Consider the following 18,230-nt stretch of genomic DNA (forward strand, 5'->3'; position numbering starts at 1 on the left):
TTGAAGTTTTTATTCAAGATTGTTATGGTTAATTTTTTTATTGTGAATATTTGATTAGTTGAAAAAAATAACTTTCCTGAAGTTATTTTTCCTTCCTATATATGTTTTATCTATTCATTACATGTTTAACTGTCAAACTAGTACAATCAGATGGTTTTTTAAAAAATCAAATTGTGATTTAAAAAACATAAGGAAATAAAGTAGTCTTCTGCCTCCCTCCAAAGCCTTGATCCCCAGAGTAACCACATCTAACTCTTGCTATTCTGTTTTTACCTTCTTATTTCTGTTAGGTTGGTGCAAAAGGAATTGCGGTTTAAAAGGTTAAAAAAATTGCAAAAACCGCCAATTCCTTTTTCACCAACCTAATAAATGATGTGCTTATGCTACTATTTCATGACTTACCATTTTTAGAGGTTATCTGTTAACCTCTTTCCTTTACCCAATCCCCATGGAGTATTTGACTGCCTTACACTACTGTCCCATATTTCCTTACACCATCTTCCCAATGTAATATTATAACTCTTAGTCAAGTCGATGGAAATGTTTGCATTATTGTGACCGTGTAAATATTATTTCTTTTCTCCCTATTGTTCATTTCTTATGTAACATTTTGGTTTTCGTGGCATTGACATTGCCTTTTTTGTTTGCCTAGTTTCTGTGTACTATATCTGGCTGCTGCGGAGTGGTGTCTGATGCTTTCAAGTGCAGGGCCTTTCAAGGGTTCTACACTGTAAACAGTTGTCAGAATCCCTGTCTTTGCCATTTCATTCTCTCTGCTGAGTCCATTTTGCATTCAGACTTCTGAAAGTCTCATTCACTGCTGTCTTCTCTTTTATGCTTTGTCCTTGTTGTTTAATACTTATTCTTTTAACCTCATTTTGAGGGAGATTGTGAGAGAAAAGGAGATAAAGGTGAATAATCAATTTATTGTGTTTAATGAGAAGCCAAACTAGCTTTCTTCAACCATGTGCTATTTATGCATATTAATTGTTACAGGCTTATTACTTGTCGTTCTACTTCTGCCTGTACCTCACCAGACCTATAGTTTGGAAGAATATTCCTTTTTTTTTTTTAATCATATCATAGCACTCCTCTCCAGTGGCTTCCCGTTAGACTCAGTAAACATTCAAAGTCCTTAAGTCCCTACAGTGGTCTACAAGTGGTTATACCATCTGACCCCCTTCTGCTCGTCACCCTCCACTTTCCTCACAGGAGTTGCAGTGGCTGCCCCGCAGTCACTGACTATTCCGGGCATGCCTCCACTTAGGACCTTTGCACATAGTGTTTCTTGTGTCTGGACAGTCTCTCCACAGACATCCTCATGGCTCTCTACTGCACCTTTCTGGTCGCTGCCCAAGAGTCATCTCAGTGAGCTCATCCATGTCACCCTGTTTTAAACTGCAACCCTCACTTCTCCCTCTGCAGTCCCTTATTTCTCTCTCTCTTTTTTTCTCCTTTGTAGCATATATTACTTTATGTGTTCCGGCCTTCCCCAAAATGGAATAATAGTACCTGGCATATTTTAGGCACTCATATATTGAAAGAGTGAGCGGATAAATCATAGTACTTATCTTTTCCTAATTCTCTTAATGTCAAAAAGTTTCACTCTAAAAGCATATGGCTGTCATGAAGTTAACACTAACATTAATAAATGATAATAGTACAAGGTAAATTAATGGCTTAAGTTCATAACTGCTAGGTACAGCATGCAATAGTTCCCTAGATATTTATAACACATCAATGTTTTGTTGCTTGCACTGTTAATAGACTTAATAATACATTAAGATTAAAATAAGTAGCGTAAAGTAAGCCCAGGAGAAAAGACTACAAGTCATTTAGATAGCATACCTCTTATATGGCAAATTAGAACTGCTACGTATTTTATTGCCCCCAGCAATACATTACAAATGTATTCGTAATACTTTTGTTTCCAGGATCTGTGGATCTTTAGATTCATCTTTTTAATCAATTCCGGAAATTTCACAACAGTTATCTCCATTCTGTCTTTTGTCTTTGGAATTCAAATTAGACATATGTTAAAACTTATTCTGTCCTCCATATCTTTGTTTTTCATATTTTCTCTTTTGTGTACTGCCATCTGGGTAATTTTTTCATGTATATTTGCTTGTTCACTCTTCAGCTATTTCTAATTTACTATTTAACTCATTCACTGAGGTTTCTTTAAATTTACATAATTTTAAATTTAAATGACTAATTATATTTCAGTAATTTATTGTGCCCTATATTTAAGAGTGCCATATGAATATCTACAAGAACTCCAGTATCTGCACTCCTTAGAAGTTAAAATCTTTGTTGTTTGTGCTGTCTCACACATAGTGTCTGGTTTCTTCCCATTTATGGTGACCTTTAGGAGCTTATTGCTTGTTGATCTGTGAGTTCTGCAGGCCAACACTGGGGAAGGCTTGACACCGCAGAGGATTCACTTCCACCTCCACTGGTAGGATGGAGGCATCATCATTCTGGGACCACTGAAGTACTCCCTTGAAGCTCTTGAGTAGGAAACCAGGATCAGCTTCCCCACACCCTCACTTTACTTACTGGCCCAAAGCTCACACTCCTGACAGTTTTGGGCATCCACCATTAGGATACCCATACCCCTCCCTTCTGCCTGCAGTTTCCCAGCTCACTGGTCTTGATCGATTTTGCCTGCCCCCGCCCCCCCCCGCCCCACACATACACACTTCCTATGAGACCAGCAATGCTATAATGTGTGTATCCCAGGCAGGGTCTTGCTTGTTTAGCAGGAGAGCCTCACATGTAGCTCACCACAATGCCAAAAGTAGAACTTCCCTCCAATTTCCACACACTCGTAGCCAATTAGAACAAATTTTAAATTGTGAAAAATCAATGTGTGTGTTTTTCTTTGAGATATTTTGTTCTTTTAACTAATATATACTTTGTAAAAACTAATCCTTAGTTGGAAATTAGCTGGGAAACTCAATATCCTCAATGGAATATGGGGAGAAACCAGGAATGAAGAAAAGATATTAACACCAGAAAGTAGAAAAGGCATCATTTCTATTAATAAGTCAGCATACATGTACATTTCATCTTGTGTTTCTCATTTGCCATAGATCCTCACAGTTAAACTAAGACATTTGAGAACTTCTGCTTTAAGATTTAGGAAGATTCCTAAGTGCCTTCTGTCTCAGCAGAGAAAAAAGCAGATATATTTAATAGTGGAGTTTTATGTATTTTTTGTAGTCTGTGGCAATATTCTTTGAAAATTGTTCATCGATACATGGTGCATGGCAAGTAAACTCAAATTAATTGGAAAAACCTACTTCCCAACTGTTGTATTAATGACTAAACATATAATACTTTACTGTTTTCCCATTTGTAGGCGAAAACACAAATTTTTAAAAGCCAACCAAAATGAATTTCTTAATATGAATGTTAATACATTTGCCACTTGAAACTTGTTAATATTCATTAAGTTCAAAATAATATCTGCTTCATTGAGTTGTTGAGCGTACTGTGTATCAAGCACTTAGCAGAGCACCTGGCATATAGTAAGGGTGCTTGTTAAAGGTGATAAGCATTTGTTAATAGCCAGGTTCTCGAGATGCAGTTTTGATTCAGGAGCTCTTTAAGAACTAAATACCTGCTAAGGGGATCAGGTGGAACAGTGCCTTTAAGAACAGGGATGTTCTCTAGTAGAAGAGTGAGAAATTATCTCTACCTATTATAAGAGTGAGAAATTATCTCGACCTGTTGCAAGCACAGGTACTGAGGGACAAAGGGAAGAGTTATTGGAGTAAGCAGTTGAGATTCTGCAATGTTGGTAGTAACACATGATGACACCCTGTAGGACTTGTAGTCTAAACATGGGGCATATCAATTTAAGTGGGTATTGTGAACAGGAGCTTAACACTGTTTAGTAGTAAAAAAAAAAGTTCCACACGGATTTAGTAACCATCAGAGTTTTTTGGAAAGTGAACATGGCCTCCAATATACACCTTGATTTCTTCCAGACCTTGAAGCAAATATGCTTATTGAAGGAAATGTGCTTATTGATATAATTTACTTTTCCACATTAATTTTGTTTTTGTTGTTTTATACAACCCTTTGCCTTGTCACGAAGAAAGTTTTGTTTAGCTTTAAATCTTGTTCTCTAGTAATGTTTGGTAGTAACTGAAGTCCAAAAGGCCTTGCATTTATTTTTATTGCCTTTTATCCATAAACATTTTTCTGTGTATGTTATGTATTTTTTGTAGTACTAATGGAGTTCCTTTTTAGTTTCCCATCTCACTTGTAGTTAAAAATGTTCAAATATAATTTATTCTAATGAAGTCAATAATAGAGGTCTGGGTAGCATAGACTCCTTTAAACTAGACTATTTTGTAGTCTGCTTATTGACCACCAGTATTCACTCTCCCACAACTTGAAAGTGAAATTCCCATTACCTTTTATTTGGGTATACAGCTGTTCAAATGGAGTCTACATTATCTATCCTCCTTTATGGTTAAGTTGTAGCCAATGGGATGTAAGTGGAAGTGATACATGTGACTTCCGGATCATGCCTTTAAAAGTCCTGGGGCACGCGTTTCTTTCCCTCTTGCCCATTCGTTCTGTGGGGTGTGGAAGTGAGCATTCAGCGTCCATTTCAGATGCTGCAATTGAAATTGTGTGACAAGGATGGCAAAGCAGCTGTGCCTTTAATTTGAGAGAAACTTTTATTGTGTTTAAGCCACTGTATTTTGGGTCTCTGTTAAAGCAACTTAGTTTGTGCTAAACCTAATAGCTTACGAACACAAAAGGGTTAGACTTGCTGAAGAGGGGGAAGTGAATGGAAGTCTTAGGTAAAACAATGCCAAAGAAAGATTCTTCCTTGGGCAATGGTTATTGAACCTAATGAGTTGGCTATTTGACCTTGGACAAGTAACTTAATCTGTTTGACCTTAAAATGAAAAGATTGAAGAGATTGATCTTTCAAGGATTCTTTCCAGCTCTGTCATTCTGTAAATGCATGTGGTTCTAGAAAAGACTAGAGAGATGAAATCTTCAAATATTAAGTACCTGAATTGATCCCTCAGAGATGCATAGTAGTATGTAGATCTGCAGCTGGAGGACATATTATGGATGGGGTCCAGTAATAGAGCTCTAGTTTCTTCTATTCCTGCTTGCAAACTGGTTAATTCTTAACTGAATTTCTTTTTGTTGAACCTTGCTAAAAGCAAGGAATGGCAACCAACACAAACTTAGGTTCTGACCTTTTCTCAACCACTTCTGTCAGAGCTATAGGCTGGATCATATGCCTTCCAAGGAATACAGGTGACACTTTTCCCAATACATTTGGGAAGCATCACCATGCTTCCAGTCTGCAATGTTTCTACCTGCCAATCCCATATAGATCTTACATCGTTGTTATTGTAGCATATCACTTTCAGGGACCACCTTTCCTTTTTAGGGACTTCACTAAGCTTCTGTAACAAATAGGCCCAAAAATACATATCTAGCTAAAGCAAGCTAAACACTTCTCTCGTGTAATAGTCCAGACGTACACAGGGGTCTAGGACCTGTTAGGTATCTTTGCTTCACAAGATAATTCAGGGCCCAAGTTCTGTGATATTGCTCTGCAATCCCTGAGGGGTCTTTGTGCTGGCTCACCACCATCACAACTTGGTTCTAGCCTATGAAAAAAGAAAGAGGAAGTAGAGAGGAAGTAGCCTCTCTAAGAATTTACCTAACTAATATCTTTGTGGTACAACTTGCCTAACATTAATGTCTTTCTGGGACAAAAATAGTTAAAGATTTGCAGAAGGGGCCGGCCAGGTGGCTCAGGCAGTTGGAGATCTGTGCTCCTGACTCCGAAGGCTGCCCGTTCGATTCCCACGTGGGCCAGTGGGTCTCAACCACAAGGTTGCCGGTTCAACTCCTCGAGTCCCGCAAGGGATGGTGGGCAGCGCCCCTGCAACTAAGATTGAACACGGCACCTTGGACTGAGCTGCCTCCCGGATGGCTCAGTTGGTTGGAGCGCAGGCTCTCAACCACAAAGTTGCCAGTTCGATTCCTTGGAGTCCTGCAAAGAATGGTGGGCTGCGCCCCCTGAAACTAGAAATGGCGACTGGACCTGGAGCTGAGCTGAGCCCTCCACAACTAAGAATGAAAGGACAACAACTGACTTGGAAAAAAGTCCTGGAAGTACACGCTTTTCCCCAATGAAGTCCTGTTCCCCTTCCCCAATTAAAAAAAAAAAAAGATTTGCAGAAAGTCACTTGTGATACAATTGGAAAAAAACTGATTCTGTACAGCTAGCCATTTACTCATCAGATCTCATTATAGTAATTATTCATTTGGATAGAGCTTTACTTTTTCTGACCTTTCTGATCCTAACATTTCGTTTTGGTTCTTAGAATAGACACATTCCAAGTGCAAATTGAAAATATTGACGTGTAGCATTTACCTTACAAGACTGAACCTTATACATTTTACTAGGTCCCCAGTGGTAATATTCACAATAACACACACATGCTGAACCTATTATGAATTTTTCATTCAGTTTTCCTGAATTTGTAACCCAGAGCTATTTACATTTTTCAAGAGATGCCTTCTGATAAAGACAATATTTAACCCAAGATACTTTTGGTGTCCCTCAGAGCATACGATTTTCCCACTCTACCTAACCTAAGCAGCTTTACCAAAGTGTCCTGCATTGCCAACCATTTCATCCGTTCCTTATCGGAGTCCTTTTATCTCCTATATTCCCCTTTCTTCCGGACTCAAGAGTTGGTCACCTAAGATCAGGCTTGGAGGATCTGGTTGCTAAGAGACAGGACGCTGGGAGGGTGGGGACGCTGCACTGCGACAAGCCTTGGAGTGAATGCGAAAGGGGGCAAGGGAGAGGCAAAGGCAAGGCGGCCGCTTACTGCAGCCGCCTGCCTGTTCGGCTCCCTCCCGCCCGGCAGGAGCTCGTCTCTCATTGGCTCTGCCGCTGGGGCACTGGCCTCTGATTGGCGGGGCGGCATTGGGGCTGGCGCTCTTCTCAGCCTCCTACTAGGCGGTGTGGTGGCGTGTGAAGACTTGATGTGAGGGCCGCGGTTGGGTTTGCGGGCGGCTGGTGGGAGCTCGGTGCTCCAGCACGGGCGGAGCCGGCCGCTGCAGGTGACGGAGGCGCAGCGAGGGCCGCCGCGGCCCTGGAGGTGAGCGAGATGCCGAGAAGACTTGGGTTCGGGCTAGGGGGCGGGAGTGTGGCGAGGGACGGTCCCGCTAACACCCAGCGCATTCCCGCCGCGGCCTCCTCGCCCAGCGGGACGGGCTGGGGTCCCGCTCGCCCAAACGCCCGCGAACACCTCCACGTGTAGCCTGCAGCCCGCCGGCCCTGCCTGCTCCAAATCCGCGTAGCCGTCCCGCCCGCGCACCAGCTGAGGGAGCCCAGCTTCTGCCGGCCCGGCAGCGCCCCACTGTCTGCCCCGCCCGTTTTCCCCAGCCTCGCCCCTCTGCCCGAAGCCTTTGTTCGCTCCCCATCCGCTCCGTGCGGTAGTTTCTGCCCCAAAGGGGAATGGAAGCGGGGCAGGAGGACGCGAAGGTCTGAGGTGCCCCGAGGACGCCCCGCGCAGTGAGCCTCTGGGCCGAAGGTTTGCAGGGCTCTGGTCTATTCATCCTGGTTTTGGGTATGATTTTACTTTTTCCTTCACGATGAAAGCCACCTAGCTCCGTTCTCTTTTGGAGTCTGGAAGCCTGGTCATTGGTCGCTGGTGCGGGATGACTCAGTGTTAACTCCTACGCCCCGTTATGCCAAAGGCCTTTGACCTGCACTACCGGCTCCCTTCTCTTCCCATCTTACCACTGCCTAGGAAAAAAGGTCTCTGTCTCCAAGAGCCTTTTTCTATTTCAAAAAGGGGGGGGGGGGGACCGCAAAACACAACAGATGCCAGTCGTAGACTTCTATTTGGTCTTAATTAATTGAGATTGGTTTTATTAATACATTTAAATAAACCAAGATTGTAGGAACGGGGGAGAGGACATGAGGTCTGGTCTTCAAAAGTGTTCTGTATTAAACAAATAGAATTTTTATTTCTGGTAAATAACATGTTTCACCTTAAACATTAACTTTTAAAATAATGTTTTCTCATGAATGGGGAGTAGACTTAGTAGTAGCGTTATTTAAGCTTCAAACTTATTGTCACAGTTTTTGATAAGTCTACACTTTTTCTCCAGAATGGGTGCACTGTGACAGCTATTCCGAGAGAATTTATGTGTTAGTAAGGATTATCCATCAGTGCTACGCCTTTCATACTTCAGACTCTAAGGGATGCTTTCTTGATCATTCGTTTAACTGGAATTAATACTGGATAGTCTTCCCTTGCTTGGGATGCTTTAGTTGTGTAAAGGAAATGTCAACACAAAAAATTTTCACATCTAGATGATTTAAATTATTCTTAAACATATATATTATAAATGAGTATCATATTTGAAATACATATACAAGTTTTTAAGTATTAAATCTGGACAGTATTTTTGATTAGCTAACGGTGCAGGCTCGTTGTAGGCCACAATAAATATTTTAGAAATTTTAAGTAAATTTTTTTGGAAATGAAAAGAGCAGCACCCAGGTTCTTGCCCTGGATTCTGTTTTAGACTGAGGACCAAACAAATGATAATAAAATATCCCATGCCCTAACATACATCTCAAATTGTATGGTATGAAAAGTGATGATGTGTTAGGCACACAAGTGGAGAATAATGAAATTCTGTAAAATCTATTATCTACTGGGCTCAAAGCAGTATTTTACAGTTATTGAACTAATTCTTGGAAATTTTTAATGCCAATGATGGCCAAAATAGGAAGAAAATAATATAAGTGGTACTAAATTATTTGTTGAGTACCTTTTTTATGCCAGGTGGTGTGCTGGGTGCTTTATATACCTATATTACTGTTTAATCCTTATTGTAATCCCAAAGGTAGGTACTATCTTCTTATAGCTGAGACAATTGAAAGTGGTAAAGCTGGAAAAGGACCTAGATCTGACGTTTTATTCATTTTGTTGAAGCATACTTCATTGAAAAGCTGTTGTCTTTTATCGATCACATTTATCTTTATTAATTTAATTTGAAGATCTCTGGAATGTAAATGTTACTATTACAGACATTGTGTAATCCTTACATTGTGTCAAGTAGTGCTGTCCATATGTCCTCAAAATATGTGAGCTAGCTACTATTCTTTGTGCTATAGAGGGGAAATTGAGGCATAGAAATAAGTCATCTGAACCAGACAAGACCTTAGGTGGTAGAACTAGGACAAAAATTTGGGCATTCTGGCTCCAGAATCTATTCTCTTATCCACAACAGGATTCTGGCCTATCTACAGGGTACCTCTCTGGTTGCTAGGAAGCTGTGATTTTAGAGTGCTTAGTGTTTTCCTGTTTCTTTTTAATGTTCATGTAGATACATAACTTTGTGATGTCTGCCACCTGATGTCCTATACCAGTGTTTTATGTAAACAATTGCATGGTACTAATCATGGTTAGCACTTACTGAGAGCTTTCACATTCCAACTCCCCATTCCAACATTTAAACATCTCACGTAATCATCAACACAATTCTACGAGGTAGAAAGTGTTATTTTATGTTGCATCATATTTGTGAGGCACTTTTGCTGTCTTCAGAGTGCTTTCACAAAATAATCATTTTGATTCTACGATGTCAGTCAAAGAAAGGTATTATCAACACTTAATTTTTTTTTTTAGGTGGATTTTTTTGGTGTTGTTAATCTTATTGGGGAATATTGAGAAACAGTGTGTTTCTCCAGGGCCCATCAGCTCCACTACATTGTCCTTCAATCCAGTTGCAGGGGGCGTAGCCCACCATCCCATGCAGGAATTGAACCGGCAACCTTGTTGCTGAGAGCTCATGCTGTAACCAGCTGAGCCATCCCGCCACCCCTCCGGCAGTTCAGCGGCAGCTCCTTGAGGGCGCAGCTCACTGGCCCATGTGAGATTCCAACCCTCAACCCTATTGTTCAGAGCTCAGCGCTCTAACCAACTGAGCCATCCAACCACCCCCACATCACTTAATTTTTATTGCTAAAGTTCAGATGACTATCATGTGTGGAGTTAAAACTCAAACCAGAGCTGCAGATTCCTGTGTATACTGCTTTTTGCACTATACTGGTTTGTCAGTGGACCTTTGCTTTGTACTTGTCCTAAGGAGGTAGGTAATATTTTCCATAGGAACAGCTTCTATTTAGAAATTGTATTCCCAACCCACAATTCATCATCAATTAAATCATAGCTATGAAGAGCCATAAACCTTTGTCATTATTTTCATCTGTAAATTTACATTCTGACTTCAGATACAATGCCTGGCACATAGTGGAGGCTCAGTAAACGTTTGAGTAAAATAAGAAATGTCTCATATACAGTGACATAAAAAGGTTCTTAAAATTATTTTTTTATTTTAGCTTTGTTGAAGTATAATTGACATAAATTCTTAAAATTGTTTAAGTTTCAGTGGTGTTATCTTCTTTTTCTCTTTGATACCACAACCTTCACCCTCCCCTGCTCATAAACAGAAGTTTTCAAAATTGTTTGAGTCATAACTAACTTCAACATGTGTTAGACTCTATCTTTCTCTACCCTAAGCCATTTTTCCCAACTTGTTGTCTCCCCTGTACTGTACCTTTTGCAGATAATGGAAACAGCATGGATGTGAGAGTCAGTTTTACCTTGCTCTGCCTCTTATTAGCTCTGTAGCCTTGTACAAATTACTGAACTTATCTTAACCTGTTTCTTCATCTTGTAAAATTGGGGAGAGCACCTATCTTATAAGGGTGAAACAACTTATGTAAAATACTTAGCACAGTTCCATGCTCCTAGTAAATACTCAGTAAGTAACAGCTATTATGTGTCCTTCCTCCTCCCCTCGATGGCTCCCCTCTGCTTTGGCTTTCAGCAAATGATATTAAAATGATCTGTTTGTCCGCTATTGTCCCTCATCCGACCATAAACTCCTTGAGGACAGGAATCATGCCATATTTATTTTTGTATCCCTGATGCTTGGCACATAGTTGGGACTCACTAAATGTTTATTGAACCATGTTCATTTGGAAAGTCATTAGAGCCTTTCTTCTTGGTGGTCCTATTGTCTGAAGATTCTGGACAAGCTTCGTCACTGGGTATGTTATTCAAGAGCTCCTGGATTGCATTAAAGGATGTGATGTGAGGAGAGATGGGTGGAGAGCCAGGTGAAGGTGGAGGGAAGCCTTCTCCTTGCAGGGATGAGTGGATATGTGCATGTGTGTGGAGACATCTTGGCTTTTTATACATAAGTGTCAGAGTGTGTGTTTGAGTATAAGGATTAAACCTTATCGGGCCAATTGTCACATTGCTTTTTGACAAAGGAGAGAACTTTCCCCAAAAAAGTTATTTCAAACATATAAAAATAATAGTAATTACAGTTGATCTCCCTGTCATTTATAACTCATAATTACATGGCACAATAACAGTGATTATGCATCCTAAAATGTCAGATGAACTTGGTTTTAAGTTTCAGTTGATTACATCAGTAAAAAATTAAATGTGCTCAGCCTTCCTTGTTGGACATTCACTCACAGAAAAATAAACAGTGCTTAGGACTATAAGGAAATTATAATTCTTTTTAATTAGTTGTTTTTGTTTTTCTTTTTACACTTTAATTCTACCATCCATGAATTGCTCATCAAAGTATAAATAAGGCACGCTTAAGGATTTTTTAAGGGAAGATGTGTTGTATTCAACTTTTCCCCCTAATGTTTTATTATGAAAAAGTTTGAACATATAGCAAAGTCAAAAGAATTTTATAGTGCACACCTGTATACCTACCTCTTATATTCTACCATTAATATTTTATTTTACTTTTTAAATCACATATTTATCTATCAGTCCATCCTTCTATCCATCCAGCCACCAATCCATAATATTGAAATGCTATTATATTTAAAGAGTTTGAGCTTGTATATTCTGTTTATTTTAGGTCAGTTATTTTTTTCCTTTAAATAGTACCAGATAATTCTTAGAAATGAATTTTAACTGGTTTATATTGTTCTGAAAACATTTGAATATCAGATGTAAATAAATCTGTTTGTTTTCTCTGTCTCTAGTTCCAAAAGATGAGTCGTGGATATTCAGAAAACAACAATTTCCTGAATAATAACAACCAAATGGTGTTGGACATGCTTCTTTATCCGTTAATCGGAATCCATCAGACCATCAACTGGGAAACTGTGGCAAGGCTTGTGCCTGGACTAACACCCAAAGAGGTAAATAATAGTCCCACAGATATCTCCTAGAAAAATCAGAAGAAGTAATCAATTTCAAGGAATGACTAGTAAGAGAGAAAAACATTTGAGTTTTGCATATTTACATGCAGTTATAAATACTGAATGTTCATATGATATGATTTGACTAGATATAAACTATAAATTATATAATATATTAACCTACCTGGCATGTTTAAATTCAACATTATCCACATGTTTACACAACTGAAAATTTACTAACAATATTTTAATTTAAGCAATATAGGTGTTCCTGTAAAAGTATGGGTAGGTAAAATTTTTGTAAATAGGATTTTATGTTATAAAGTCCCTAATGCTGTGAGTAATATACAGAAAAAAACTCCCAATGTTGACTTACATTATTTTTATCATAATGCAAATTAAATGAGCACTAACAATACTAGGTATAAACACACCGATACCACCATAAACTTAGTTTACACAGACACAAGTGAAAACGAAAACCAACACAATTCAAATGAATAATGCTTACTTAATGTGGTAAGTAATAGTGTTTTGCTGAAATGAAATTGCCGATTATAACACAAATATTGTGCACCCTATTGTGGCCTAGAATTTTATGCATTCAGCCAGGACTGCCACGTGCCTTTCAGAGCCTTCATTCTCTCCACTTTTCAAGAGAAGCCTTACATTGAAGCCTTACTATGAAGTCTTGCATGGCACCATGACATTACTTGCCTTCCCTTGGCACTACTGCATCTCTACCAAGTCCCTTCCCTACCTTTGTCCTTTTTTAAAATTAGCTGTGGACAGTTTAAATATTTCTTGGTATGGAAATTACAACTTTATTGTAAACAGACCAGCAAATAGGCACTGAAATATCCTGTCATCTGATCTAGATGATTTTATTAATGTTATTATACTCAGAATCAAACCTTAAAAATCTAAAAATTCTTCTAGGGAACTCTTCGATTTCTGGTAATTCATCCATGAAACCTAGTTTGAGAAATATTGACCTGAGAATTTTTGCTGTTAAAAGGAATCCTGAAGTGGGTGAATTATCTCAGATTTCTAGAAGTAGAAATGACATTAGTGATTTTCCCCGGTAGGTTTTAAACATTTTCGCCTCTTCCCATCATATACGTTCAATAAATACTTGTGGAATCAGTGAATGAATCAAGTTCCAGCCTCTTCTTTTACAATTGAGAAAACCAGTATCCACAGAGATTACTTGCCCTCAGTTATGTTACAGATCTTTGTGAAATGGTGAGGGAACTTATATTTTATTGTATATTATCATTCCCTAATTTATATGTTTTCACCATTTGATTTTTACATGTTGGGCTTTAAAGCAGGGCAAACCGTGAAATCAACTATTTTTCCAACTTTTTGTGAGTATTTTCAAGCATAGAAAAGTTGAAAGAATAGTACAGCACCCCTATATCTTTTATATAGATTCAGCAATTCTAGATATTTGCTTGATCTCTTTATGTAATTTTTTCTGTAATATTCAAAAGTAAGTTTCAGACATCATAACACTTCACCTCCTAGACTGCAGCATACATCTCCTTAAAATAAGAACAGTATTACATAACCACAATATCATGATGAAACCTAAGAAAATTAGCATTAATTCCATCATATCTAATATCTGCTGCATATTCAAATTCACCCAATTGAGGAAATTTTTTTAACCAAAATACAGCTAAATGGTGAATCAGACTATTTTTAAGTAGTGTTAATTTTTAAATAATTTATTACTCAATAAAACATGTCCTTAAAGAACACAAACAGCAAAAAATCAGAATTATAAATCTGACCCTACCTAAAGTAAGATACACAACTTACATGTATCCTTCCAGATTCTTTTCTATACATATATGAATTCTTAAAGTGGACATGTAACAAATATACTGTTTGGCTGCTTGCTTTTTTTGCTTAGCATATTGTAAGAATCTTTATGTGTCAGTTAATAGACTTCTGTAACATTGGATGGCAGTAGACTATTCTTTTATTTGACCTGTATCATGATTTACTGAACCAGACCCTTTCGTTGGATATTTAGGCTATTGTTTTCAACTTTTGATGAATACAAATACCACTGTAATAAATATCTTATTCTGTTTTCCTTAGGGGATAATCTCAGAAGCAGAATTGCTTGATCAGAGGTCTTGTGCATTTATGAGGCTTTTGTTACATATTGCCCAATGTAAGGGTCATCCGTGATATACTCCAGTCAGCATAGCATAGCTGAGTGCTTGATCCTTACACTTATCAAGTATTTATGTGTGTATGTTTTTTCAAAATTCTTATTTATATGTATTATTAATAAATGTTATCTCATTGCAGTTTTAATTTACCTTTCTTTAAATCCTGAAGAGGTTGAACGTTTTATAGTATTTTATTGTGTCATGTCCTTTTTCTATTTGTGCATTTGTTGTTATGTTAGTAGTGTAATAACAGTTTTATTGTTATACTGTTGTAACAATATAGCATATTGTTATATCTGTTATAACAAATATCTGTTATAACAAAATAATATATTTTTATGTGTTAAGTATATTAACCCTTGATCTAGCTTATTTCTCTGTTTATTGTCAGCCTATTAAGTTGTTAGTAATAGTCACTTGTATAACAAATGTTTAAAAGTTTGTTAAAATCTATGAATCTTTTACTCTGATGTCTGCCTTTTTTGTCATGTTTATAAAATTCTTCCACTTGAACGTTATGTATAATACATAGTCACATATATTTTCCTGATTACTTTTATTTTTTACATGTAAATCTTGATTCTACCTGGAGTTTATTTTAGTATTAACTTTGTTCCTAGTGACTAGGTAATTGTCTCAACATTTATTGAATATTTAATTCTTTATTACAGATTGAAACTTCCACCTTCAGATCTATTTCTGGATTTACTATTCTAATCCATTGACCTCTTCATCTAATCCTATTGATAGTTTCATATTGACTTATTTTCAATATTGTTTTAATATGTGATGGACAAAGCATGTTATTTTTTAAAAGTTTCTTGAATGTTCTTTCACTTAATCTTCTGGATTATAATTTTTTTATCTATTTTGAAAATTACCTGTTGGCATTTTGAAAGTGGAGAAAGGATGAATTAAGTTTTTTTAGATAAGTATTTAACTTAGCTGAAATAATGTAACTAATTTTTACAAAGTGACTACACCATTTTACTTTTCCACCAGCAGTGTATGAGGGTTCCAATTTCTCCATATCCTTGCCAACACTTTTATTATCTGTCTCTTTTATTATAGCCATCCTAGTGGGTGTGAATTTGTAACTCATTATGATTTTGATTTCATTTTTCTGAAATGATGGCTAATGATGTTGAGCATCTTTTTATGTGCTTATTGGCCCTTTATAAATCTTCTTTGCCCATTTTTAATTAGGTTACTTGTCTTTTTATTATTGACTAGGATGGGTTCTTTATATACTCTACATACAATTCCCTTGTCGGATACATAATTTGCAAATATTTTCTCCTGTTTTGTGGTTTGTCTTTTCATGTCCTTGATGATGTCCTTTGAGGCACCAAGTTTTAGATTTTGATAAAGTCTAGTTTATCTAATTTTTCTTTGTTTTTTGTTGTTGTTGTTTTGTGTGTGTGTGTGTGTGTGTGTGTGTGTGTGTGTGTATGTGTGCGCTTGTAGTGTCATATCTAAGAAACTATCACCTAATCCAGGGTCATGAAGATTTATACCTGTGCTTTTTGTGGGGTTTTTTTTGAGATTCTTATGCTTTTAGCTCTTATATTTAGTCTTTGATCTATTTGAGCTAATTTTTATAATGGTGTGAGGTAGGATGTCCAGCCTCATTCTTTTGCATATGAATAATCATGTAATTGTTTGTTTAAACAAAATGTGAGGTACACATTTTTCTCCTTTTGCACCTCCCAGATTACTTGGTCTGCTGTGGAGTTTGCCATCCACATTGTTGATGGAGATTTAAAAATGGATGCTATAGCAGTGTTGTTTGATCAAGATCCATAGTAAGGAAAGCATTTTATGTTGTAATGTAGTACACACATAGGAAGGACATTTTCATGAAGGAATACTAAGTCTTACTATGCTTAGTGCACTCTTGATATTTTCTAATCTACTTATTTTCTTTCAGTTGCTAATCTGGATCTTCTAAATTGATTTCATGACTGACTAACAGGTTAGGGGAAAACATTGTGCAAGGATAACTATGCCCAAATATGTGCCATGAAGTGTTACTACAGTATTTTGTGCAAGGTGAACCTCACTGTTAGTAGGGACAAAGTCTTCATCATATTAATAAAGCAAATCTAGTGTCACAAATCAGATACTCTTTGGTTTACTATCCATTGAAGGTCAGAATTTGTTCTTATTCCTGGTGGAAACTCAGTTAATGTAAAAATATAAGCCAAGTTTTTAAATAAATTATTAAAGTTTTCAAATGATAATAGATGCAGACCACAGGGCAATATGGTTGATAAAGGCATTCTTCATTTTTCTACAAGAACATCAACATGCCTTTGAGTTAAAGTGTATTAAAAACAATTCTACCCTGAATTTTAAAAAAGAAAAAAATTAGAGGCTTTGTGTATTGAAATGTGTGCTGATTTTCTAGATGTTACCCAATAGATTACTGTTCACTTACAAAAAATAATTACAGAAAAGTATCTTCAAATAGTAGGCAAGAAAATAGCTTCTCATTTTTTAATTAAAAAAAAATCCAGACCTGCATTTTCTTTCTTGTATATCATTACAGTGTGCAAAAAGGTTTGATGAACTGAAGAGCAGTGGAAGCTCACCTGTTGACAACCAGTATAGTTCCCTAATGGCTGGAGAGAGTCCTGTTGAATCTTTAGCTACTTATATCAAATCCTCGCTTCTTGACATACAGGGAGAATTTCAGGAGACTTCAGTTGGTCAGGATGCAGTTTCCAAAACAGGTAAAGTTTTAAACAAAATGCACTGCTTGTTATTATGATAATTCTGCAAAATATTATGTATTCTAATCATTTTTTAAAGGCGAATATAAACATTAGTAGAAAAATCTGTTAGTATGTGTATCTTCCTGAATTTTAGAAATTTGTCTTTTTTTGTCTATATTTGAAAAAAGTTTTTTAATGTTAATAGACAGGTCAAACACTATTACCAGAAAAAACCTCTTTACTATATCAATATTTACTACTCTATTCTGTTAGCTTCATTATGTCATAAATTTTAAAGGGATTTAACCTACACCTTTTAATTAATTTTTTTTTACTGAGGGAATCTGCTTGTCTCTTGTGTTATCTTTTTTTACAGCTATCCTTTATTGCAGTCAACAATAGCTTCAGATGACACAGTGGCAAGGTAGAGAAGATGTTTCCCACAGTTACTTTGGAGATAATAACTGGTTTTAGAAACCCTCAGAGTGTAATGAATTATTTTAATTCCAGCAGCAGCAGAGTATTGATGTAAAAATTTACTTCAGGAGGAGAAACCTGTATTGTTGACTTTTGAACATTTGACTCCTGTCCATACACACCGTATCAGTATTTTTTAAATCATCAGCATAACTTTAGCAATTTGTGGTCCTTTTTTTAGACTCTTTCTTCCATATATCTTTAGAAATATTAGCAGAAATTCCACATGACAAAATACCATTTTTAACTAGCCTTGGAAACCATACATTTACAGTGTAACTATTCAATAAGTAAAAACCCGTTCTGAGCTAGAAATGCTAACCTGCCCCCCTTTGTTTTTGTATGTGTTTGTTTCTGTATTTAAGGAAGACATAGTATAGCTTCCACAAGGAATTGTTCTTCAGAAAGTGAAAATTGTACTACTCGTAATGGTGGAGAAAAGACTGAAGAATCTGAAGGGTAGGAAGCTGGTTCTTTGCTAGATAAGACTTAATATAAATATCAACTTTAAATTATAAAATATATGATTGGTGTTGTATACATCAGTTACCATCATTTAGGAAATTTCACATTGCACAGTTGCTGAAA

General features: G+C 37.0%; 1 protein-coding gene across 3 annotated transcripts in view; it reads left to right on the forward strand.

The window, feature by feature from the left end:
- Nucleotides 1-6,999: 6,999 nt before the first annotated feature.
- The window catches only part of SANBR (SANT and BTB domain regulator of CSR), a 47,237-nt gene continuing 36,006 nt past the window's right edge, over nt 7,000-18,230 (forward strand). Inside the window, exons 1-4 of one of the 3 annotated variants that reach the window (XM_019717359.2) lie at nt 7,000-7,163; nt 12,101-12,259; nt 17,000-17,183; nt 18,008-18,101. In XM_019717359.2, coding sequence (XP_019572918.1) covers nt 12,110-12,259; nt 17,000-17,183; nt 18,008-18,101 — 428 coding nt within the window. In that variant the 5' untranslated portion in view covers nt 7,000-7,163; nt 12,101-12,109. Of the gene's footprint in view, nt 7,164-7,254; nt 7,635-12,100; nt 12,260-16,999; nt 17,184-18,007; nt 18,102-18,230 lie in introns of those variants that run through there. The other 2 variants (XM_019717368.2, XM_074332023.1) reach the window with 2 other exon arrangements.

This window comes from Rhinolophus sinicus, linkage group LG05, assembly GCF_036562045.2.
Source record: "Rhinolophus sinicus isolate RSC01 linkage group LG05, ASM3656204v1, whole genome shotgun sequence".
In the NCBI taxonomy this organism is placed as follows: Eukaryota; Metazoa; Chordata; class Mammalia; order Chiroptera; family Rhinolophidae; genus Rhinolophus; species Rhinolophus sinicus.